Source organism: Oryctolagus cuniculus, chromosome 12 (assembly GCF_051225735.1).
Source record: "Oryctolagus cuniculus isolate XC-2025 breed Fujian yellow rabbit chromosome 12, ASM5122573v1, whole genome shotgun sequence".
In the NCBI taxonomy this organism is placed as follows: domain Eukaryota; kingdom Metazoa; phylum Chordata; class Mammalia; order Lagomorpha; family Leporidae; genus Oryctolagus; species Oryctolagus cuniculus.
In genome coordinates, this window is record NC_142878.1 from 103,668,360 (window position 1) to 103,692,358 (window position 23,999).

The 23,999-nt window shown below is 53.1% G+C and overlaps 1 protein-coding gene across 8 annotated transcripts in view; it reads right to left on the minus strand.

Annotated features, from left to right (window-relative positions):
* IL16 (interleukin 16) overlaps positions 1–23,999 on the minus strand; it is a 129,777-nt gene that overhangs the window by 7,801 nt on the left and 97,977 nt on the right. For 7 of the 8 annotated variants that reach the window (XM_008275284.5, XM_089309523.1, XM_089309522.1 and 4 more), the window contains 9 exons: positions 22,096–22,169; positions 21,216–21,435; positions 19,976–20,093; positions 19,231–19,363; positions 14,689–14,776; positions 11,699–12,186; positions 6,641–6,791; positions 2,796–3,873; positions 1,207–1,372 (listed from right to left, as the gene is read on the minus strand). In XM_008275284.5, coding sequence (XP_008273506.4) covers positions 1,207–1,372; positions 2,796–3,873; positions 6,641–6,791; positions 11,699–12,186; positions 14,689–14,776; positions 19,231–19,363; positions 19,976–20,093; positions 21,216–21,435; positions 22,096–22,169 — 2,516 coding nt within the window. Of the gene's footprint in view, positions 1–1,206; positions 1,373–2,795; positions 3,874–6,578; positions 6,792–11,698; positions 12,187–14,688; positions 14,777–19,230; positions 19,364–19,975; positions 20,094–21,215; positions 21,436–22,095; positions 22,170–23,999 lie in introns of all 8 variants that reach the window. The other variant, XR_016217648.1, reaches the window with a different exon arrangement.

The following is a 23,999-nucleotide window of genomic DNA, read 5'->3' on the forward strand; positions in this document are numbered from 1 at the left end:
ACTCACTGCTGCCTGGGCCACTTTGCTTGAGCTGAAACAAGACCAGAGGGATGATGGCTCAGCCTCAGGTCCTGGGAGCCACAGAGGAGGGGCTGTGGCCCAGGGCCTCCGTGTTCACTAGATTGACCCACATCCTCACCCTCAGAACTGCAGCAGGACACCTGCGTGTATAGACAAGGAGGGTCTCCTTGTCCTCTTGCTGCAGCATGAATTATCCCAGTGCAAAAATCCTGTGTGGACCCCAGGCAGCCCCAGATGGTGCAAGGCCCACCAGCCCACACACAGCTGACTGCTGGCCCCAGCTTTGCCAGGCCACTGCATCTCCTCACACCGAGGGCCCTGCTCTCAAAACATATAGGAAGTGGGAGTTTCAGAATGAGTCGGCCGAGGCCCAGGGGCCCTTGGGAGCTGGGGGCGAGGACTTCCCTGTGTGCAGCAGAAGGAAGGAGAGCTCCAGGGCCGGAGCTGTCGCACGGTGCACGGTCAATGGTCCATGCGTACACTCCCATGCTGCCTCTCCCTGCAGGCTTGCACCAGGCCCCTAGTCTATGGGAAGTGGATGTAGCACCGACCCTGAACTTGGAAACCTTGATTCTGCAACCCCGAGCCTCACCTTTCTGATGTATAAAACCGTCCAAAAGAGGCAAGAAGTCAACCTATTGAAATTGCTTCATAAAAACTGTTTCCATGTAGCATGTCTTCCTGCAGCTTAGGGATACCACGACCTCTACCGTGGCAGGAAGGGGTCTGGTGTGAGCTCCTTAAGGAGCAGGGAGGGGCTGGGGCTGTGGTGTAGTGGGCTAAGCCTCTTCCTGCAGTGCTGGCATCCCATGTGGGCACCGGTTCGAGTCCTGGCTGTTCCACTTCTGATCCAGCTCTCTGCCATGGCCTGGGAAAGCAGTAGAAGATGGTCCAGGGACTTGGGCCCTGCACCCACATGGGAGACCTGGAAGAAGCTCCTGGCTCCTGGCTTCGGATCGGCCCAGCTCTGGCTGTTGCAGCCATCTGGGGAGTGAACCAGCAGATGGAAGACCTTTCTGTCTCTCCCTCTCTCTCTGTAACTCTGCCTTTCAAATAAATAAAATCTTAAGAAAAAAAAAGAAGGTTCTGGGCGCCGCTGCCGCTGCTTCTCCTCTGAGCCAGCTGAGTGACCACACAGTCCACACAACACCCTTGGCACTGCCGCTGCCTACGGAGGAAACCCACCTTTAAGGTTGCTTCATCCAGATCCCTCACTTCCTCGATGAGCTTTCTCAGCTCTTCGGAGCTCAGCAGGGAGATCACAGACTGCCCCGACTGTGGGCAGGGAGCCGCGTCCTCGGCGTCCTGGGGCTCCGCGAGGCCCTCCGTGTATTCTCGCAGCTCCGCCAGACTTGCAGGGGAGAAGAGGGAACGGTGTGAGTGACACAGCAGGAACAGTCATGCTTATTGCGCTGAATACTCCACTCCAGGCTCAGCACCCCGCTTCCAGTTGCATTCTATTGCTTGAGGCAGTAAATCCACCCCTCCTGCCACGGAAGCGGGGCTTAGGGAGGCCACGGGAGCCACAGAGCCACAGAACTCCAAAGTGATCCAGGTTCAGACTCACAGATCATGGTGTTGCTGGTTCCAACGTCCGTGTTCTTTGTGTAATGAATTAATTTACTTACTTATTTGCTTTGTTTTAAAGAGAGACAGAGAGAAGGCACCCCTCTGTTGCTTCACTCCCCAGATGCCCACAACAGCTGGCGTTGAGCCAGGCCAAAGCTAGGAGCACAGAACTCAACCTCCTCCTATCCCCAACCCTGGCCACCACCACCACCAATCAATAAAATGTGTTGGGCATTTGGCCTAATGTTAAGATGCCATTTGGGATACCCATATCACACACGGTGTGTCTAGGTCACACACTGGACACAGCGGTGTCCACTCCTGACTCCAGCTTCTTGCTAATGTGGAAGCCAGCAGGTGGTGGCTCAAGGACCTGGGCCCCTGCTCCCCACAGGGGAGACCTGGACTGAGTTCTGGGCTCCTGGCTTTATTCAGCCTGGCCTAGCCCTAGCTATGGCAGCAACTGGAGGGCAAGCCAGCAGAAGGAGGGTCTCTCCATATCAGCCTCATCTCTGTCTCTCTACCTGTCAAATGATTCATTAAAATGTGAGTAAGTGAGGTTGGGGTCAGCAAGAATTCCCAAGAGCTGCTCTCCTGGCCTCCATGGGTAACTCACCAGGGGGCCAGCCCCGCCTACCACCTGCTAATACCTGAGTCCAGGTGTTGTCAGAACGCCCCCTTAATAATGTGGGCTTTATCTATTTATCTTATTTATCTTAATTGTTCCTGTGCTTCATTCTTTCTTATATTTTTTTAAATTTAGTGAATATGGAGACACAGAGAGAGCGAGAGAGTGAGCGCGCTCCTATCTGTTGGTGCAGTCCCCAAATGCCCACATTGACTGGGGCTGGGCTAAAGCTTGGAACCAGGAACCCAATGCAGGTCTCCCACAAGGGTGGCAGGAACCTGCCAATTGCTCCCTCCCAGGGAACACACAAGCAGGAAGCTAGAGTCAGGAGCCAGAGCTGGGTATGGCACCCTAGCACTTCCATTAGCATCCTAACTCCTCAAGCAGATGCCTGCCCCCTAATAGGAATTTTAGAAGGCTGGAAGAAGATCCTCTCTCTCTCTCTCTCACTCTCCCTTTCATGAAACAGTGAGTGGGACAGCCCCAAAACTGGTACACCTGTCATCTCGTAAGTGACCCACGGGATGATAAAGCCAGATGAGAGAGCCAAAGAGAAACACAGGGAGTGAGCACTCACTTGAGAGAGAAGCCGGTGTCCGAGGTGGGGGCTTCTGCAGAGCTGTCGGGCGCTGCGTCCTCGCGGGAGGCCGGCCTGGGCGGCACCCCCTCCCTGGGGCTGCAGGGAGCCTGGCCCCAGGCCGCGGCGGACGGGAGGCACAGCAAGGATTTCATGACAGCCGACGACACCTGGCTGCTGATGGAGTACAGTTTGCTGCTCTTCTCGTCCAGGAGCTTCGTCTCACACGACTGGGTCCTGGTCAGGGGGAAACTCCGAGCCCGCTGGCCTGGCACCTTTAGCACCGGCCCTGGAGATGCCTCGGGCCGGGATGGCAGCAGCCTCTGGAGTGGGTCCGGCTCGGTGGGGAGGGGTTGCGGACGGGGCTTCTGTCCTTGGGGAGGGGACTCAGACACCCCGGGGTCACTGGCCTCTGGGGCTGCAGGGGAACCCCGGGACAGCTGATGCTGCTCCTGCTGCCGGGGTTCGGCGGTGGGCGGAGCCCCTCTCCCCAAGAGGCCAGAGAACCGGCCCCCCTCTTGCTTCCCGGAAGGTTTTGCTGCCTCCCCAGGGGACGCATGCAGGCTCAGTCTCTGGACTCCCCTGTCAGGCAGCTGAGAGGACCCGAAGGTCTCGAAAGAGCTGATTCTCTGCTTGATGGAGGAAGAGGAGGAGGAGGAGGCCTGCACGTGTGGCCCGGGGGGCTCCCTGGAGGAGGCAGCTATTGGCTGTGCTGGCGAAGCGCGACTCCTCAAACCTTTCAAGCTTTGGCGAAACCAGGCTGGCTTGGGGGCCACAGGGGGCCCCTTCTTCCCAGTGCCGCTGTCCGCTGCCTTGTGCACTTTGGCAGCGCCATGAGCAGCGTCCAGCTTCGGGGCACAGGTCCCCTCCAAGTGGCCCTGCTGCCCGTCTTCTTCACGCAGGCTGGCGTGGGGCTGCAGGGGCAGGTGGCTGTGGCTCTCACTCATCATGGGGCTGAACAAGCTTTTGATGCAGTCGGAAATTCTCACCCAGGGGTCTTCGGGGGTGGTCTCGAAGCTATAGTCCATCCGAGCCTGCCGCTTCAGCAGGGGGTGTTTCAGTGGGGACGTCTGGGTCACTGGGGAACAGAAACAGGGGCAGCTGGGCATTGCATCGCATTGGGATCTTTCTCCCTACCATGTAATTTCAAAGCTCAGTGGCAAGGACTAGAGGAGGGCTTAGCGGAAGCAGTGGGCTCTGAGACAGGTGAGTGCCAGGTGCCATTACCTAAATGAGAAGATGACGGGCAGGGATCCAAGGACCAGGAAGGGGAGCTAACAGCTCAACAGCCCTGGTTTCAGACTAGTCACATCTCTGGCACTTTGCAATTGCCAACTCCAGTGTTCAAAAAGCGGGGAGGGCTCTCAGATGGCAGAGCTAAGGCAAGGCCCCGTGGCTCCTCATTGCCCACTGCCAGCTTTGTCCGCTGCACTAGGCAGCTCCCCAGGAAACGCATCAAAAAGGCGAGAGGCCAAGCGATGCTCTTACCTTTTCAGGCTAAAGGTCGCACATTGCTGCCATGTGTCTGAGACTACGCAGGTCATCCACAAGTTTAGTGGATGTGCATGCCCACAGATAGGGGGCGCCCTGCTTGGAACAGCCCCTTATGCTCCCTCTCCCACCCCGGCCAGCATCTCCCACCTTCCTGCCTCTGCCTGGTCCCTGCTGCTCTCCCTAGGCACACATCATTGGTTGGCTTGCATGGCAAATGTGTGTCTGCCCTAGGGAAGAGCTGATGGAGAGGGTCCAGGCAGGAAGTACCCTGACGATGATTCTCAGCCTTGGCCACCTGTTCTGGGGGAATCCAGAAGACTTTAAAAGTGCAGATGGTCGCCCCCAGTTTCTTACTGGGATGCAGCCTGGCCTTCAGGAATTCCATAAGCCCTGCGGGTGATCCTGTGGGCAACCTGCTCTGTGCATGCCCGGTCAAGTTCAGCCCTTCACCACAGGGATCCGTGCATGGGGGTCTTTATCAGAATAGCACTGAACTGGAAGACTCTGTCTGCCTCTCTCTCCCATGGGCAGAGAGGGAAGCCAGGCTGTGTGCTTTGGGGGGGATGCTTGATACTTGGGGGGGCACAGCCCTGTTGAAGGAACATGGATCTCCCTGTACTTCCTCTCAATGCCCATCCGTGCACAGCATCAGACCTTGACGTCAGAGAGGATCTCGGCATCGCCAGTGGTGTGGCATGGCGGGCTAAGCTGCCCTGCGAGGCCAGCATCCATATCGGAGCACCAGTTTGAGTCCCGGATGCTCTGCTTCTGATTCAGCTCCCCACCAATGCAGGGAAAGATGACTCAAGCACTCGAGCCCCTGCCACTCATGTGGGAGACTCAGATGGAGTTCCAGGCTCCTGGCTTCAGCCTGGACTAGCCCCAGCTACTGGAGCAATTTGAGGAGTGAGCCAGAGGATAGAAGATTCTCTCTCTCTCCCCCCCCCCACCATTTCAAAAAATTTAACAAGGTGGGGGGAACCTCTGCACTATCGAGCTATCTAGGGGATATGGGTGGGTGCCCCTGACTCCAGGGCCTTGACATGTGAGTCCAGCCCTCTGAGCCTGTTTCTGATTCACGAAGTGCTTTTCTCTAAGAGACTAGGTTGTGGGAATCAAAGAGGCAGAGAATCTATAGCAAAACTCTTTGCAAACGGGGGCAAGGAACTCTTGCCACTGGTACAGCAAGGCACTGCCTGGCGGGTTCCTCAATTAAAAGGAAGGGAGAGTGGAAACAGAGCAGCCTCCAGCTAGGGAAGCTGCTCTGATGGGACGTACTAGAACTTCCTATTCATGGTGTCCCTTAACACTCCAGGAGGTTTTCGTGTGCTCTTTCTGCAGGCTTGTTCCTCAGAACAAGCACACAAAGGTACAGCCAAAGTATAGTAGAAAAAAATAGAATTAAAAGATAAGTTCATTTTGGTGCCCCCAAAAATGAAATCCATGCATAATCTTTACATAATATGCACTTCTATGAAAACCCCTCATATGCATCCATTTCAAAAAACTTTCATGAAAATAAGCCCATCGTTTAGTTCCAGTTTCCTCCAACTCCCTGCAGGATCCTTGCATGGTTTATCATCGACCATACATGTCTTTTTTTTTTTTTTCCACAACAGTGAGTTCCTGATGGGAGCAGGGACTGGCCTGTCTCACCCGCCTTCTGTCCTCTGTACACAGAACCAGCGTTGAAGGTGCGCTTGATGAATTAACCATATGCCGGAACTTAGATGATTTCGCAGACCTTGCTGATGAGTGAATCCAGGCTCAGAAAGGCAAAGGAAGCTGCCCAGCAACTCGGTGCATGACGGGTGTCTCCAGGATTCCCTGGCCCCAAATCCTACGTGCTTCCAGCAAGCCACCTCATAGTCAAGGCACGTCTTACCATGGCCAGGTGTGCCCCAGGGACATCATCCTTGCTGTCTCCCCCCCGCCCCAGGGAGGTGGTGACCACCAACAAAAAGGCACTGATCCCCCTGAGATGTTGTGTGCTCAGACCTGGAAACACAGAATGCTAGGGTGTTGGCACCCTTGCGGCAGCTGCCCAGGATGGCTGGGTGGGTGTGTCTTTGGATGGCTTCCAGAGAGCTTCATTCTCCCGCTGACCGTCTGGACCAGCCTGTCTTTCCACCATGGCCACCACAGAGCCACCCATCCAGCCAGGTTTTCAACCCTGGACAGCACCTCCTTCACCCCACCACTCCCATGCCCAGGACCCCATTCTCCTCGGCCCCATCCAGCAGCGAGGTCAATGCGCGACCCCCTTAGTCTCAGGCCAAGTTCAGTTACCTTTCTCCAGAACCTGTTCCCAGGAGGCCCTTCCTTCTGCAGGATCTCTGTGCAAAGCTCACCTGGGCTGGACCTCCTCCTTCCTGGCTCACTCTCCGTGGTCGACGGAGCCTGAGGGTCGATTCCAGCTCCGGGGCAGCTGACGGTGGCGTGGGGCCCTCTCCCTGCCGTGTCTTCCTGCGGCGACAGCAGTGGCAGCAGCTCTCTGGCTTCCTGTGGTGTAAACAGGAAGCAAGATCGTGTCAAAACCGTAGCCTCCAGCTGTGAGAAGGAGGGCGCACTTTGATTGGGACCGGAGAGCAGACGCGAGCTGCCTGCAATGAGAATTTCATCTGCAGTCTTGCAAAACTGGGTCCCACCTCTGTGGGGCTGTCCAGGCGGACAGCACCTCCTGCAAACCCACAGTGTGTCTGGCTTGCAGTAGAGTCCGGCGCATGGGCTCCTGCTCTACACACATGGGAAGATCCTGGCTCTCTCTGACAAGGACAAGAGGCCAGGGATGCGGAAGGGGCGGGCCCTGCTTTGTTTCCAGCTGAATCCCTACCAGCAAGGTACAGAGTGGTGTAGAAAAGAAGGCAGGGAAACTGCCATCTGACCCCTAAGTTAAGGTTAGCACGCACTTGGGAAAATGCTGGTCCGTGGCTTTCTTCACTGTGGCTCCTTAATCATAGCTTTAATGATTAACCTGCAAAGGCTCTGTGCTGCTGCTTCTCGCCTCAGCACCCAGGGTGATGTCATCAGTCATAGTGGAATTGTTTCCCCCATGAGCTTGGCTGCAGTCCTACTACATAGGACTTTTTTAAAAATTTATTTATTTGAAAGATGGAGGAAAAAAGAGAGAGAGAGAGATGGAGAGATCTTTCATCTGCTGGTTCACTCCCCATCCCCAAATGGCTGCAATGCCAGAGAATGTACCAGGCAAAAGCCAGGAGCCAGGAGCTCCATCCAGGTCTCCTACATGAGTGGCTGGGACCCAAGCTCATGGCCACCTTCTGTTGTCTTACCAGGAACATTAGCAGGGAGCTGGATCAGAGGCAGAGCAGCCGGGACTTGAACCAGCGCTCCAATATTGGATGCTGGCATCGCAGACAGCAGTTTAGCCCGCTGTGTCATATTGTGTGCCCCTGTGAGACTTAAACAGGGTGAGACTTATCACCCGATATGATCCAGATGCTCTCAGGGCTCAGAGGAAGCAGAGGGCACCGGTCCCATCCCACAGGTAGAGAAGGCTTTGCTATGGAAGTGTTTTTTGTTTCCAGAATGAGATCTTGATGGCAGCTTAAGAATGTTCCAGGCACGCAGGCAGCATAAGACTGCCCTGGACAGATGGACCCATCAGGCGCGATACCCAGCCAGCAAAGAAGACCGAGGAGGCAGGGGTCGACCCAGTGAACCCCTCCTGGATTTGGTTATCTGCAAGGGAAGCGCTTGGGTGTGCTGCAGTGACCTCCGCATTCTGCTCATTCCAGAGTCGGGTAATAACAGGGCCATCGGACCAGGCTGCTGCCTGCCTTCCACTGGGGAGGAAAGAAGGAAAAATGTATCATCTGGGACTAAAAACAGACTGGCCAATGTCCACAGCCTGAGATCTACATTCACAAAGCACGCTCTTTGGGGAGAAAAGGTCTACGGAAGCTTCAAGACTCTCACGGCGCAGGGAAAATGACACGTGGCTGAAGTCTGGCTTCCCCTGCCTGGGAGCTCTCTACTGTGACCTCTGTTTACGTGCGTGAATCGTTGGCACCTTTGGCTGCAGTAATCTAAGTAGCTATGCACCTTGCAACAAAATCACACACACACACACACACACACACACACACGTATGTTAGAATCAACACATTGGATGGTGCAGCCTCTTGGTGGGAGGCTTCTTCATTTAGCCCCTGAAATAAGTTTGATTGTACACAAATGTTTCTGAGCAGTGTGGTGTGTTTTTTTGTTTTTGGTTTTGTGTTTTTGGTTCTCAGCTTTGTGGACACGCAAACAGGTCAGGCAAGGAGGACAAAAAGGACAGAGAAGTGGACCTAGAAGGGAGTGGGGGTAACAGAGTGAGTTTTTTTTTTAAAAATGTAGGTGATAGTATGAATGGATTTTCTAGAAAGAAAAGGATCTGTTTTCTGTTAAATAACATATCCCATTTATGGTAACAGTACTCAAAATAGTCAAGACAGGGGATCAGCCTAAACACCCACCAGTGGATGAATGGACGAAGAATCAGCAGTGTATCTACACCGTGGACTAGTACTCGCCACAATGTGGATGAAATCCTGTCATTGGTGACGAGGACGGGCCTGACAGATGTCACATAGAAGGAGACACAAATCCTGGGAAGCTGCCCCATCGCTCTGACACTCTGGACAGCAGGAGGCTCCTTCACCCCCCTTCACTGTCTGGTTCCTGCTGGGATCGTGTGACCTGGAGCTCCTAATAAACATCTTATGTAAGTTACAATTAAAAAAGAAGAAAGACAAATCCCAAAGCATCTCATTCTATGTGGAATCGAAAAGATCTCCTAGAGGTCGAGAGTTGTACAGTGATGAGCAGAGGCTGTGGCGGGACAGGGAGAAGCGCTGAGGAGAGGCCAGCCAACGGTACAAAGTGGCCTTGACAGGAGCAATCAGTGGCGGTGGCCCTTGCACAGTAAGCTCCCGGGAGCTAACAGCAATGCAGCATGCAGCGCAAACAGCTAGAAGAGATTTCCAAGATTCTCAGGACAGAGACAGGATGACTGTCTGAGGTGCTCGCTCTGCTAATTCTTCTGATTTGATCATCACAGAATGTATCCATCCATGTAAACATCACATGGAGGCCGGCGCCGCAGCTCACTAGGCTAATCCTCTGCCTTGCGGCGCCGGCACACCGGGTTCTAGTCCCGGTCAGGGTGCCGGATTCTGTCCCGGTTGCCCCTCTTCCAGGCCAGCTCTCTGCTGTGGCCCGGGAGTGCAGTGGAGGATGGCCCAGGTGCTTGGGCCCTGCACCCCATGGGAGACCAGGAGAAGCACCTGGCTCCTGGCTTCGGATCAGCAGCGCGCCGGCCGCGGCGGCCATTGGAGGGTGAACCAACGGCAAAAGGAAAACCTTTCTCTCTGTCTCTCTCTCTCTCACTGTCCACTCTGCCTGTCAAAAAAAAATAATAATAAAAAAATAAAAAAAATCACATGGTATACCCATGTCGGCATCACACAATGTATCCACATAAACGTTATACAATGTATCCTTGCATTAAAGCAACACATCTGAACCCAGCAATCCACACTCATACAGTTAGGATGTACCAATAAAGTAAAAAAGAAAAAAATGCCCAAGGTCATCTCGGATCAGGAAGCTAAGGCCCCTGAGCCACAGGAGGCCGGAAGGACTTGGGGCCTGTCCTTAGGACCTTGGAGAGTAAAGACCGCAGGGAGGGGGCAGGGAGGGGAGAAAGCGTGCTCACTGGAGCCTCAGAGGAGTTTTCCCTGTGAAATGCCTGGGAGTGGTCAAGGGAATTTTAGGAAGTGTGATGTCAAGCCACCTGCTTCCTGCTGTCTCTCATGCTAAAGTTCTTTCATTGTGACTCCTGGGTCCCAGCACACGTACATTGTGTTCTGTGTTTTGTGGGGGAAGGGTAGGACAAGGAGCTGCTGGCCACATGGGCAGAGCAGAGCGGCCACAGTGTGACCTTTATGCTGCATGGGACAGTGGCAGGAGGAGGAGGTGGATTCTGATGGGCAGGGCAGGGCACCAACCAACGACAGGGGAAGATGCTTGTGAAGAAGTTCCTTGCACAAGCCCCGCCTCCTCCTCCTCCCACAGCTGCCTGGCTTGCAGCTCCTCCTTGCCCTTATATGGCCCTGCCTGGTCTGGAGGTGCAAGGGGCATCCCCAAGGCGCACCTCCTTTGCAACTGCTCTCCTTCTCTTTCATCCAGAAAGCCTGGGTTCTCGGCCTGCCTGTGCCAGATCTGTCCCTCTGGACTCAGGGGACTGAGCCCAGAGGAAAATGAAGTATTTTCTTCAAGGAGGAGGTGGGGGAGCAGACCCCAGCCCCCAGCAAAAAATGTGCTGCCAGCCAGCCGTATCCTCCGCTCTCCGCAACCCTGAACTTCCTCTTGTTAACCTGGCTCCGCCTCCCCACCTTCACTCTCACCCTCTTCTCAATACTCCCCTCTCCCTGCACCCCAACTCCTCCGACATCAGCACTTGGGGTTGCTTACCCTCCAGAGTTTTGCTAGCCTTCAAAAGGGATTGTTCTAGAAACTTCCACAGCCCATCCCACCCAGCCAGTGACAGCAGCCACCAGGGCAAGGACGGGAAAGACAGCAGGCACAGGGGTTGACAGGCTCCCACAAGCCCTGTGACTTTGAGCAACTGCTCCCAGTTGTCGTGAGGAGTGGCTAAGGCACTTTCCATGCAAGAGCTTAGTACAGGTGTCTACCCAGGAAACGGGCTCAAGCCAGAGCCGCCACCTGTCACTCCATCTGCCTGCCTTCCAGGGGGTACAGTGGGCGGCAGAGAAGGAGCAGGTGCAGGAAGTGCCTCAGCGATGAACCTGACTGTGCCTGGGACGTCACTTCACTGTTTCCATTTCACCCCCACCCACACCAGCTCTTCGTGGGGGCCACCAAATGCAGCCTCAATTCCCAGCTCAGGAAATCTAGACTTGGAGACACTGGTTTCCCCAGAGACTCCATGCCTAAGGAAGAGGGAAGAAACAGCAGCCAGGACCCACAATCACACCTGCCTATCCCCAGCAGAAAGGATGACTAGTGTGGACCCCTTGGGCTTGTTTAGGCAACAAATGAGACCCTCCCCCCAAGCTGACCACAGATGGCCTCTGGGAAGAGACCTTCACCCCTTCTCCTCCATGGAGTGACCCTCCAGGAACACAGGTGCTTACCCACCATGGGCAGTGTGGAGAAGGAGCCACGGGAAGGGGCTGTGCACCCCCAAATGTTATGGGGGAACCCAGAAGCCCATGAGTCGGGACTGGACTTTGGGATCTGCCGAGCATCAGCCCTGTCCCACCCTGAGTCCTAAGATTCCGCTGCTCCCAGCTATACAGGAGGAACCTGGGCTCTGCCCCGACAGATGCTACAGTGGATACTCAACAGTGACCGCACGTGACCTGGACACACCCTCTCACCTGGCCGCAGGCGGGCAAGGCATGCCCAGGAGGGCTCGTGGCGTTCTCGGCCTCTGCCAGACTCTTCTGAGGGTCGCTGTCGCTTTTGAAGTATTTCCTGGGTGGAGGTTTGGGCTTGGAGGATGTGGGCTTCCTCACAAATATCTCGAAGGATTTCTTCAGCCGCACTGGCGGGTGCTCGTCTGGGCTCTCAGAGAGGCGCGGGCTGTCCTGGGGTGGCCTGGACGAGGCTGGGGGAGAAGCCCCTGGCTCCTGGCTCAGGCGCGGGCTGGGGCTGTGCCTGCTGACTTCCTGATCGGAGGGCTGCTGCGCTGTGCCACCGCCGCCGCTGCTGGGGCTGCCCCCCGGGGACCCGGACATGTAGCTGCTGTCGCTGCTGGAGCGGATCATGACCTTCTGCGCCCTGCGGTGGGGGGGTGCCGAGGTCTTCTCCCGCTCCTTCTCCAAGGTGGGCCGCCCGTGCCAGCTGCTCTCCAGCCTCTTGACGCCTGCACATGAGCACAGGGAGACGTCCACAGCTGAGCCTCCCATGTGACCGCTGCAGTCCCTCTGGGTCTGCAGGCCAGCAGTCTTGGGTGTGGTCCCTGAGGAGCTCTATGACTTCAGACTTTTGGGAAAATCATCCCACTTTTATTTTATTATCTATTTGAAAGGTACAGCCCAAAGAGGGTGGGGGGAATCTTCCATTTGCTAATTCATTCCTCAAATGTCCACAACAGCTGGGACTGGGCCAGGGTGAATCCAGGTGCCCAGAACTCCATCCAGGTCTTCCATGGGAATGGCAGGGAACCTGGGCCATTTTCCACCGCTTTCCTAAGCCCATTTGCAGGAAGTTGGGTTGGAAGCAGAGCAGCTGGGACTTGAACCAGCACTCTGATACGTGGTGATGGCATTGAAAATAGTGACTTGACTCTCTGCGTCACGACATCCACCCCATCCAACCCTTCTGAGCTGTACTGGTGCGTGTGGAGTTGCCAGTCTGATGGCAGAGGCTCTCGTGCCCCCAGGAGACTGCCTCAGCTGTACACAGCCACCTTGTTTAGCAACCAAGGGACAGGGGCCAAGTGTGAAATCAAAGAGTTCATGGAAAATGGAATTTAAAGATAAACTTATTTTGGTGCAAAAATTCTGAAATTGGGTATCTTCAGAAACTTTGTAGAAATGTGGGGGTGGGGGAGAACCCTATGTATCAATTTCAGAAAAACTGCACCCAAAGCAGCCAGGTGCATGTCTCTGCTCTACTCCTCCCTCTGCCCGGTCCTGCATCTTACTCACCTTCCCACAGGTGTTGACCCCAGAATACCTCCCAAAAAAACACCCTGTGTGCTAAACCCCCTCTCAGAGCTGGCTGCCTGGGGAAGCTAATCCTCAACACTCCATTTTCACACCTGTAAAATGGAGACTAAAAATCCCAGCAACCTTGAGGCTTAATATCAGGGAGAGAGAGCACCTGTGCAGGTCCCTTGAGCCTCATCCTGCAAGGCTATGTTTTCTTTCCAGATGAAGGCAAAGCAAGGCCAGAAAGCCACTGTTTCCTGGCTGGACCCTGCCTTCTCCTCTCCTTCCTGTCCCGGCCCTTCTTTCTGGTTCTTGGCTCCCACCCCACCAGTTTCCTGCTCTAGGGAACCCTTGAGAGCCCCTTCTCTCCAGCAGTAAATGATCAAAGTGCATCTTTCCTAGAATCATGGCTCACGGGAGTGGGAAAGTCCTGGTCTCCTTGAACTCCAGTTCATTCTGTGAGGCTGGGAGAGCCAGGAGGGTCCCACAGGCTATGGGAGACACTCAAGGCAAGCTAAACTCATAACGCAAATACTCCTTAAAGGAAAAAAAAATCCTCTTGCTTTTTGCAACCATAAAATAAATGCATCCTCCTTAGAAAAAACTCAGGGCTGGTGTTGTGTTGTAGCAGGTTAAGCATCCCATATGGGTGTTGGTACGAGACCTGGCTGCTCCATTTCTGATCCAGCTCTCTGCTATGGCCTGGGAAAGCACTAGAAGATGGCCCAAGTGCTTGAGCCCCTGCACCCGCATGGGAGACCTGGAGGAAGCTCCCAGCTCCTGGCTTAGGCCTGGCCCAGTCCCAGCTATTGTTGCTATCTAAGGTGTGAATAGCAGATGGAAGATCTCTCTCGCTCTCTCTTTGTCCTCCTTTGTCTGTAACTCTGCCCTTCACATAAACAAAAAAATAAATAAATAAATAAATCTTAAAAGAAAAAAACTCAGTCACAAAAAGAAGTGAAAGTGAAAATTCACCTGCGGTCCTATCAGCCAGAAATAACCACAGCCACGTTTGGATGGGTTTCTCTACAACTTCACCTGAGAACATTGACACACATGTAGGGCTGGTGGATGCAGACACAACATGGTTGAGATTAAACTGTGTGCTCTGCCTTTGGAATGCGTGTTTTTCCAGGCCGCTTACCTGCCTTGGCAGTGTCCATACCAATGGCTGCATGTTGTTCCATCATGTGACTGTCCCGTGATGACTTGGCCAATGGCAGGAGGGTCCCTGTCTCAGATCCTCTGTGTACTGGGGCTGTGACTTTGGGTAAAGGAGCCTTGCAGGGCATTTTTCCTCTAAATTGTGCCTAACATTTAGATGTGCTGAGTTAGTCGAATCATGCCCGAATGAATGTTAATATGTATTTCCCAAGCTTCTAACGTTGTAGAGCAGGCATTGCAAATTTCATTGTCTGTAGGGCAGTGGTATGACTGGCAACCTGTCATAAACTAAAGGGAATGCTGACGTCTACCAGGTTTAAAACAAGTCACATTGAGATGCTGTTCAAATCGTGTGCCTTCCCAACAAAGCAAACACATGAGCCAGAGTGAGCGAGTGGGCTGGGGGTCCTGGACCCTTGCCCATGCACCACGGTTGGCTACAATGGCTGCTCTCACTGTCTGTGGAACTGGTCGTGAATTAATTGCTAGGCTCTGGGCTTTGTAAGAAGGCTGAAGTATGTCAAGTCCACACCCACCATTGTCCGTACCTTCCAGACTCCACTGGTGCCTCTCCTTTCCAAACTTGAAGTTCTCCACAGCCTGAGCCACAGCTTTCTTGAGTTGCTGTTCAGACACCTAGAAAACAGCAGTCACCTCTTCACGCACAGAGTGGAAACTCCTGCGTGGAGCTTTGCGTCGTGTGCACCTGCGTACTGGGATTCTGCTCTCTTTCTTTCCACCCCATTCTGTAGACAGCTGACAAATTCCAATTCCAGGAACACCCTGGGCATCAATAGTTCCCCGGCGTCTCCTAGACAAAGTTCAAGGTCTGGTAAGGGGGCCCCTCCCAACTCTCCAACCTTCTCCCCACGACTTGTTGCAAAACTCACTTGTTGCACAGTCACCTCCACGAGCTGCTGCATTGTTGGCAACGCTCTCACGAGCGTCATGATCATCACCAACATCATCAACATTAACGTCAACAGTGTCGTAACACTCACCATCACCATTACCCCTTCTGTGTTGTGCCTCACAGGCCAACGTCTCTTTTGAGAAATAATGAATTGTAACAAGTGGTAAAGTCAAACAAACTTATGTTCAAGTCCCAGGTCCTCCCCCTTCAACTTGGACACCTGTAGACAAATTACTTAACCTTCTAGGCCTAAATGTCTTCCTCTGTGAAATAGTGGCAAGAGAAAAACCTGTTTTCTTTAAGAATAGAGGATGTTTTGAAAATAAATTATTTGATACCAAAAGACTAGAAAAAAGAAAAAATAGTTACATTGATCTACACCAAAATTAAAAACTGCATCGCACTATACAATCAACAAAGTGCAAACTCTACCCATGGAATGAGAGAAAATACCTGCAAATATGGTAAATGGTAAATTCCTAATACAGAAAGAACTCCTATAATTCAACAACAAAAACCAAACAACTCTATTTAAAAGTGGACAAACAACTTGAATAGACATTTCACTGGAGAAGATGTAAAAATGGAAAATAAACACATGAAAAGATGCTTGACACCATGAATCTTAAGGAAATGCAAACCACAGCCACCATACATGAAAGGGAGATATATATATATATATATATATATATATATATATCCATCGGGATGTCTGCTATAAAAAATAATAAAATTAGACAAAACAATGAAACCAATTCTTGGCAACGATGTGGAGAAACTGGAATCCTCATGCTCTGCTGATGGGAACATAAGATGGTGCAACTCTGAGAGAAACCAGGATGGGGGTTCCTCGAAATATTAAAAATGCAATTACCATGTTACCACGCACTTCCACTTCTGGGTATAAACCCTAGAGAATTATAATCAGTATCTCAAAGAGACAACTGCATCCATGTTTCTTGCAACATTATTGCAACAATCAAATGTTAGAAGCAACTCAAGTCTCCATCAACCAATGAATGGATAAACACAGTGTGGTGGATGCCCTCAGTGGAGTGTGACTTAGGCTTGAAAAAGAAGGCCATGGCCGGCGCCATGGCTCACTAGGCTAATCCTCCGCCTTGTGGCGCCGGCACACCGGGTTCTAGTCCCGGTCGGGGCGCCAGATTCTGTCCCGGTTGCCCCTCTTCCAGGCCAGCTCTCTTCTGTGGCCAGGGAGTGCAGTGGAGGATGGCCCAAGTACTTGGGCCCTGCACCCCATGGGAGACCAGGAGAAGCACCTGGCTCCTGCCATTGGATCAGCGCTGGTTGCGCTGGCCATTGGAGGGTGAACCAATGGCAAAAGGAAGACCTTTCTCTCTGTCTCTCTCTCTCACTGTCCACTCTGCCTGTCAAAAAAAAAAAAAAGAGAGAGAAGGCCACAATACGCTACTAGATAAATGAATTTGGAGGACATCTCACTGAGCAAATAAGCCAGCCATGAAGGGACAAACTTAGTAGCATTTCACTTAGGTGAGGCAGGCAGAATAGTCAAAATCAGAGACAGGAAGCAGAACACTGATTACCAGGGCTGAGGGTGTTGTTTAATGCATTCAGAGTTTCAGTTTTATAAGACGGGAAGATTCCTAGAGACAGTAGTGATTTTTTTTAATGCTACAAAACTGTACACTTCAGCGGGATCATAGGGTAAATTTTATGCTGAGTGTATGTCACCACAATGACAGAAACAGAAAATCCATCCCATAAAGTGCTGGACTTGCTGCCTGGCAAGTGGTAAACCCTCAACACGAAGGCGGTGCCATCAACAGCAGTTCTGCAAGGCAAAGACCACACCCCCAACTCAGAGTGGAGGAAGCAGGGGTTCTGTGAGGTTAGACTAATTGCCCAGCATCACCAAGAGCAGCCAGCAGACCAGACAGGAGCCCAGGGCTCTCTCCTCTCCACCCTGAGCCATCCTGGCCCACAGGGCTTCCCACACGTGCAATGCCTTTGCCTCTCTGTCGCCCCAGACCCTGCTTGCGCTGCCTGGTCTGGCTGCCTCCTCCGAGCTGCTGTCCAGGGCCCCTCGCCCCTGAGAGTGTCCCCGCATCTGCCTCATCTCTCCAGCCAGCATGCAAGTTCTCTAGAGCCAGGGCTCCACGTGCGTCTCCTATCCTGGTCCTCTTGCCCCAGTCCTCAAGGCAGCAAGAAGCATGGCTGAATTCACGCGGACCCATTCTATGAGTTCCCAGCTATTTGCATATTTATGATGAGCGAGAAGTTTGCTGTCTCCACTGTGGTTAGCCTTGGTGCGCACATGGAGCTGCGTTTGAGTCACATGACGCCAGGTGTGTGTTACTCTTCCCCATTTTCCCACTCAGTCCTATCTTTGCTGGGAGTCTGGGCATCGGTGAGCTAAGAGCTTCTGCTTCTCATGGGTTTGGATCTGGGCTTCTCCCCACAGCAGCTCCAGCAGGGGGCAAGTTCCTTCTCTTTCCTAAGCCTCAGTTTTTTCATCTATGAATTGGGGACAGGGATGGAAATCACACGGACTTCATAAGGTTGTACAACACCTAAGTGGCAAACATTACGTAAGTGAGCCATGATGGCCACTGCCACCAAGTTCCCCAGTGATCTCACCTGGGCGAGGCTTCCACTCAGAGGTGTAACTCCCACCTGGATGTCACTGACAGCTTCAACCAACCCCAGACCTAACCCTGTACTGGGCGTCTGCAGGTGGAAATTTCCTCTCACTGGACTGGGGTCGCTGTCAGTCCTCCCAAGCCCACTCCCCTTCTTCTGTTCTCTGATGCTGTTCCCATCACCCCATCTTCCAACCTGCTTCTGTCTCACTCCCAGCCAGCAGACGTCGCTGTCTGTACCCAAGTGTTGCCTCCTCTTGCCCCATATGCCCTGTGCTCCTCCCTCTCACCCTCTGTTCAGGCCCCCACCATCTGTTTCCTTCCTCTTACCAACTCCACACTCCACCCACTTCACTCTGTCCTCTGCAGGGCAACCAAAGGTTAAGAGAAATAAAATACAAACACGTTCTATCTACAGCTCTGGCCCTCCCATAGTTTCTCACTATACACAAAACAAATGTAAACTCTGGCTCCATGTAGAAAGCCCTCAAAAGCATCAACTCAATGCCTCACCAACCTCCCCAGTCCACCAGGGTCATCTGGGACCCAACACCCCAGCCCCACATGACCCACCTGGCTCTTTCTATGACAGGTCCCTGCCTACATCTACCTTGGGATGCTGGGTCCCCATGGCCTGGCATGAGCTTCCTCAAATTCTTTGCCTGGAGAAGATTAATAAGAGAGTGCTTCAAAAAGTTCATGGACAATGTGTATCATGGGGGCCGGCATTGTGGTGTAGTAGGTTAGTGACACTGCATCCCATACGAGCACCAGTTCAAGTCCCAGCTGCTCCACTTCCAATCCAGCTCCCTGCTAATGCACCTGAGAAAGCAGCAGAAGATTCTCCAAGTGCTTGGGCCCCTGATACCCATGTGGGAGCTCCAGAGGGAATTCCAGGCTCCTGGTTGTAGCCTGTCCAGGCCCAGTGCTGCTGCAGCCATTTGAGGAATGAACCAGCAAAGGGAAGACCTCTCTCTCTCTCTCTCTCTCTCTACTTCAAATAAATAAGTAAATCTTAAAAATTAAATAATAGGTTAAAAAAGAAAATAGATTAAAATTTTTTGCAACCGAAAACTTAGTTTTTTCCCATAAACTTTTTTGCAGCACTCTCGTTGTCTCACTTTATAACCCTTTCCCTGCTTGTATTCCTGAATCCCCTTAGTCTTGCCTCTCTGTATTCCATTCAGTTCTATGTCAGTTTCTTTATGGAAGCCAGGAGCTTCTAGAAGGCAGGTCCATGCACTTGCCAGTCTCCAGATTCTCAGCACTTAGCTCCAAATAGCACCTACTAGCTGGGATCCTGGATCTCTGCTTCCTTGCCTCAGAACATAGAGCTCAGTTGCAAAGAGTTCCCATAAGCCAATGCCAGCTGCCTATGATGTCTAGGAGTTAGGTGATGGCTCTCTGCTGCCAACATCTGTTGCCATAGAGACTGGGAATGGGCTCTTGGGAATTCAGGCCCAAACCCAGAAAGGCTTCTGTCTCCATCCATTTCTTCTTCCAATTTTGGCAGAGAGAGTGAGCCTGGACGGACAGAGTAAGCCGGGAGGTGTTACCTGGGGGTCTGGATGTCGGCTGACGATGATGGGGACTGGACCGGGACTGCAGTGGCTCAGGATGGCGTAGACCTCATTGAGAGTCAGGCAGTGCACAGGGGTGTCGTTGATCTCCACGATCTCATCGCCACACCTGCCAGGGCACCAGCAGGAAGCCGTCAGAGAGCCGATCCCTGTGGCCTCGGAGGGTCACTCCTGGGCTACCCCTGGCTGGGCTGCTGAGGTCTAAAACATCTGTAAGTGGAGCTGCCTACCCTCTTGACCTAAACTCAGAACACAGCAGCCTCAAGAATTGCTTTTCTCACTGTGTGACCACGCAGTGGCAGGTGTATCACACCCGTAGTTGGCTCACATGAACCAAAGGTTGTTTGGAAACCCTCCTTTTCCCATTCAGCTGCACCCAGCCAACACAGGGGGACGGGGCTGCGTCAATTTGACTGATTAACCTTGAGCAAACACACCATGGTTGTCCCCTCTTTGGGGGCCTTGGTGTCCTTGTAGATAATAGCTAGAATGGTTAGGAGGACAGACGAAACAGGACATGCTCAAAGGTAGTGAAGGAACAACAGAAAATAAGGAGAAGGGTGGGCATTGTGGCGAGGGACCAGAGTTTGAGAAACAAGGCTCGGGGCCGTGCCAGGATCCCTCTCAGCACCTCCTCTGCAGACCCATCTCCTGACTCCCCAAGGTTTCCCTTCCCTGCTTCCAAGTCGGGGTCTACTCCAAAGCAGGAGTGAGGACCTACCGGAGCCGTCCATCCAGATGCGCCACAGAGCCTGGTGAGAGCGTGTGCACAAAAATGCCTGAGATACACTGGAAGTACGGGACGCTGCACAGGCCGATGCCCAGGCCAACGCCAGCCTCTGCAAGGCAGGACGGGGTGGAGGGTGAGAGACCAGTTACCCAGCTTCCCCGGGGGCGCGCTAGTGCAGCAGACCTGGTCGGGGACCAGTCAATGTCCCAGTGTCCCTGGTCTCTCTGAGCTTTCACTCCACCCACATTCACAGAGCATCCACGGTGTGCAGGCACTGCTTAGGGTCAGAACAGCATCCAAAGGAAGACAAAAGGTGGTGAGGTCAAGGGGCAAAGGAAGTGACATGGCTGGCTGCTGTGCACGGCCAGCAACAGGAATAAGGAGACGAGGTCAGAGGACCTGGTTGAGCAAGACCGTGGTGGCTGGACCCGTGCTGCCGGTGAAGACAGAGTGAGATGGGTGTGTGCAGAGCACGTGTGGAAGGGAGACTTGGTGAGGGATGAAATGCAGAGATCCAACACATGAAAACAGTGGCAGGCATTTAGCAGAGCTGTTAAGACACTATCCATGGGGCCAGCGCTGTGGCATAGTGGGTAAAGTGGGCACCTGCAGTGCCAGCATCCCATATGGGCGCTGGTTCGAGTCCCGGGTGCTCCTCTTCTGATCCAGCTCTCTCCTATGGCCTGGGAAAGCAGCAGAGGATGGCCCAAGTGCTTGGGCCCCTGCACCCATGTGGGAGACCCGGAAGAAGCTCCTGGCCTCAGATCAGCACAGTGCTGGCCATTGCAGACATTTTGGGAGTGAACCATTGGACAGAGGACCTCCCCCCCCCCCGCCTCTGCCTCTCTGTAACTCTGCCTTTCAAATAAGTAAATAAATCTTAAAAATAAAAAAAAGGATACTACCCACATTCCATATCAGAGTGCCTGGGTTCAAATCCCAACTCTCCATTCCCGATTCCATCTTCCTGCCCAATATGCCACTTGGGAGGCAGCTGGTGACAAATTAAGTACTTGGGTCCCTGCCACCCACATGGGAGACCTGGACTGCACCTTGACTACACTGACTGGGTGTGAATGGGCTATCCTGAACTTCTATAAACTTCTATAATAAGCAAACCGGACAGGGCTTCGCTGCCCAGCCAGGCCCAGCCCAGCCCAGCCATCGCTGTAAACCAGCAAATAAATGACACTGCCCTGCCCTGCCCAGGAGACCCCGCCCACAGCTAGACCTTTCTTCAGAGACACCTCCACCATGATTCTGTAGTTGGGTTTGATGGTGCTGCTGCCAGGGGCCGCGGGGCTGTCCAGGGCAAAGCCGCCGCTGTCCTTGGCAACACAGGTGCTGGAGCTCAGGGAGCGGCTCAGCGGCGGGGAGAGCTGGCTGCACACCGCGGGCGGCACCGTCAGGCGGGTCCTCACGGTGAGGGTGAGGAGCCCCTTTTTGGCTTGCTGGAAGGAAAGTGGGGGAGGGGGGGAGAGAGAGAGAGAGAATGAATGGATGTATATTTTAGACCTATGATATATACAAGAGTACTCTGGCGGGAAATGGAATTAAAACCTCAGTCTGTTTTGGTACAAAACATTTTGAAGCCCACGTATAGGAAAAGTCTTTAGAGCACTCATGGAGGAGCAGGTGTTGGGGCTTAATGGGTTAAAGCCACCAGTTGTGATACGGGTACCCCACATCTGAGTGCCAGTCCAAGTCCCTGGTGCTCCACTTCTGATCCAGCTCCCCGCTAAGGCACCAGAGAAAGCAGCGGAAAATGGCCCAAGGACTTAGTCCCTGCTATCCACGTGCGAGACCAGGATGAAGTTCCTGCATCCTGGCTCCCGCCTGACCCAGCCCTGGCGGTTGCAGCCAGGACTTCAAGGACAGCTCATGTTGGATGCCGGTTTCACAGACGGCAGCTTAACGTGTTGTGCCAAAATGCCGGCCCCTGCACTGTTGTTGTCTGAGTACAGGTTTAACACTGAACATCAGCCAGCTTTCCCATGGACAGGGTTTCATGCTTTTGAATTCACAGGTTTGGGTACAAGAAGATGATGCTGGGGGCGTGGTTCCTGAGCCTGAAGGCCCTGGAGATTGGGCGATGCTGATAAGAAACTCACCTTGAACTTCTGCAAGGCATCCTGGTGCGTCAGCCCAGCCATGGACTCCCCGTTGAGTTCCACAATTTCATCACCTGTTGAGAGACAGAAAGTTGTGGCTAAGAAGAGCGGTGCCCAATCGAGGGACATCCAGTAACCTTGGACTCTACTCTTCCCCACTGCACAGATGTGGGGGGTGCGCACTGGCTCCCCCAGGAAGCAAGCAGGGCAGACACGGTGGCCTCCTCTGGCACCTCCTACCTTCCAGGACAAGATCAAGGCCTGGCCTCACCTGGTTCCTGTCCCCCTCCTTGCTTCACCTCCATGCCTCCTGCCTCCTACCCCCGCCCCTAACCTGGGGTCTCATCAAGTATCATTTCCTGATGCAATGCGACCTGCACCTTCCACAGTGGTCTCTGCAGCCCAGTGTCTACTCTCCTACCTTCTTTGCCTGCTCCTTCTTAATCTTCCAGGCCAGGCTTCCCTTAGCTGCTTTGTGTGCTCCTGGAACCCAGTACCTACAACTGTCACAGAGCTCGTCACAAAGGCTGATAATCAGTGACCTGCGGAAGTCACTCCCTGGGGACCAGGACTGGGGCCTGTCAGACGATACCTCCCCAGGGCCAGTTCTGGGGAAGTCTACACAGCGCTCCTGGATGGGGCTCATGTGACCCTCCTAGGATGCGATGCAGGCTTCATTTTACAGATGTGGAGGAAACTGAATGTGGAGAAGTCCCGAATGATATGGTAAAGGGGGTCACGGTGCAGGTTTTTGGGCTCCAAGTCCTTTCTTCCCAAACTGTACACCAGAAACGAATTCTTGTGTGGATGAAAGCCCATTCTCCCCCACTCCATCTGTGGAACACACACAGGGAGCATCTTCTGTGTATTCAGCGTGTGCTGGGCAGCTCATATGCGGGCAGTATTTTTCTTTCTTTCTTTCTTTCGTTCTTTCTTTCTTTCTTTCTTTCTTTCTTTCTTCTTCTTCTTCTTCTTTTTTTTTTTTTTTTTGACAGGCAGAGTGGACAGTGAGAGAGAGAGACAGAGAGAAAGGTCTTCCCTCTGTTGGTTCACCCTCCAATGGCCGCCACGGCCGGCGCGCTGCTGATCCGAAGCCAGGAGCCAGGTGCTTCTCCTGGTCTCCCATGGGGTGCAGGGCCCAAGCACTTGGGCCATCCTCCACTGCACTCCCTGGCCACAGCAGAGAGCTGGCGTGGAAGAGGGGCAACCGGGACAGAATCTGGTGCCCGACCAGGACTAGAACCCGGTGTGCCAGCACCGCAGGTGGAGGATTAGCCTAGTGAGCCGCGGCGCCGGCTGTGAGCAGTATTTTCACAGTGGCTTCTCCATTGGGATTATATTCCATTGTAGATAACCCATCCTTTTTCTCTGGTTGCCTCCATTTTTTTTTCTCTGTGATTCTGATATTCTGCAGTCTCGCTGCAATGTGCCAGGATGGAAGGAAGCTCTTTGTGCTTTGTGTCTTGAATCAACCCCAGGAAATTCTGAGCCACAGTCTCTGTTGTCTATCGCCTTTCTCCTCTCACTAGATTCTCTCAAATTTCCATTAGACATTTCAGACCTTTCCAACCTACTCGCCATGACCCTTTAATGCTAATTTTTTTCTTCTCTCTCTGTGTGCACTGCTGGATAATTTCTACTTCACTAATTCTCCTTACAGCTGCATCTAATCTGCTGTTTAGCCCATTGCTGAGTTTTTAAAATTAGATTTATTTATATATTTGAAAGGCAGAGTTACAGAGAGAGAAAGAGACAAGCAGACAGACAGACAGACAGAGATCTTTCCTCTGCTGGTTCACTCCCCATTAGCTGCAACAGCCTAGGGCTGGGCCAACCTGAAGCTAGGGGCCAGGAGCTTCTTTCAGGTCTCCCAGGTGGGTACAGGATCCCAAGCACTTGGGCCA